This window comes from Terrapene carolina, unplaced genomic scaffold, assembly GCF_002925995.2.
Source record: "Terrapene carolina triunguis isolate 2854851 unplaced genomic scaffold, T_m_triunguis-2.0 Scaffold33303, whole genome shotgun sequence".
NCBI classification, from domain to species: Eukaryota; Metazoa; Chordata; order Testudines; family Emydidae; genus Terrapene; species Terrapene triunguis.
The window spans coordinates 8,534-9,949 of NW_020697654.1; the positions used below are offsets into that span (position 1 = coordinate 8,534).

General features: G+C 48.8%; 1 protein-coding gene across 1 annotated transcript; it reads right to left on the minus strand.

Annotated features, from left to right (window-relative positions):
* Nucleotides 1-859: 859 nt before the first annotated feature.
* Nucleotides 860-1,408, minus strand: LOC115271517 (putative olfactory receptor 52P1; the record flags this gene model as incomplete). Its single annotated transcript, XM_029914196.1, has 2 exons — nt 860-1,066; nt 1,139-1,408. Coding segments are annotated over 2 exons (477 nt in total), but the record flags the coding sequence as incomplete, so codon positions are not given.
* Nucleotides 1,409-1,416: the final 8 nt, after the last annotated feature.

Below are 1,416 nucleotides of genomic sequence, written 5' to 3' on the forward strand. Positions count from 1 at the left end.
TATGATAATCTACTTGGATCTGTTTCCTTTCATGTATAATCACTTAAAAGCTCTCTTTCTCTCTAGCTAAAAAACCTATTTTATATTTTACCTAACATACTCTGTTGTTTGAAGTGAAAAGGGGAAAAATCTCAGCCCATGCACAAAAGTCGGTGCACATTTGTTTTCCTTTGTAGAAATGGTGGACTGGGTAATAAATTCATACTGGTCAGGTTTTGACCAAGGAAGGACAGTAGAGGTCTGGGGTCTTAGGCTGGGGAGCTGGGAGTATTGTGGCTGTAGGTTCTCTATTGCGGTTTCATGAGTGGCTGGCCAGGGCAGTCATGAACACATTTGGGGTGGTCCCTGCCTGTAGATGTTGATGTCAGGAAAGCTTGGAGGGTTTCAACTTGTCACAATATTACAATGCAAGAGCGAACCCAGATTGGTGAGACAGAGAGCTCAGCTCTACCTCAGTTCCAGGTGGCACCCCAGGGGGGAACCCATCACATAGATGATCCACAGAGTGACGGGGGGGGGGGGGGGGGGGAGGAAACAGGGGTGGAACCCTGACAGAAGATGGGGAGCAGCAGTGGGGATTTGGGGGGAAAAGGTGGGGAAAGAAGCAGGTCTCCAGGTGTAACAGGCGTCCAGTTACAATTAGAATTATAATTAGATAGGTGGCAACCCTATGTGTTAATGAGTTGTCCATAAACCAATTCCATAGTATGTCATTCTGAGAAAGCACAGTAAGGCCGGGAAAGGGTTTATTGTCTCTTTGACTGTCCAGTAAGTGATTCAGGGAAGACGGCCTAGCACCATGTCACCAGCCAGGTCTGCATGGAGCTTCGTCTCAGACTTAGAGCACCAGGAGAAAACTTTAGGTCTCTTTATGAGTAAAGAGCCTGAGCAGCCTGTCCCGGATCTGTTTGGTCCTCACCCCATAGATGATGGGGTTTAGCATGGGGGGCACCAGCAGGTACACGTTGGCAATAAAAATGTGAAAATGAAGGGGCAAATTGTGCCCAAATCGGGATGTGAGGGAAGAGAAGACAGTTGGGATGTAAAAGGCTAAGATGACACAGAGGTGGGAGCCGCAGGTCCCAAAAGTCTTGAGCCGGGCGTCCTTTGTGGGGAGGCTGAAGATGGCCCTGAGGATCTGGGTATAGGACACAACAATAAAAAACACATCCAGTCCAATCCTACAGAATAGCACAAATAGGCCATAGTAACTACTGATGCGGATGTCGGCACAGGCCAGCTTTACCACATACATGTGCTCACAGTGCGTATGGGGGATGATGTTGGTTCTGCAATATGGCCAATGCCTCACCAGGAAGGGATAGGGTAGTGCTAGCATGCTGCCACGCAGCACCACGGCCAGGCCAATCTTGACCACCATGCGGTTTGTCAGGATGGTGGAATGTCTCAGGGGAT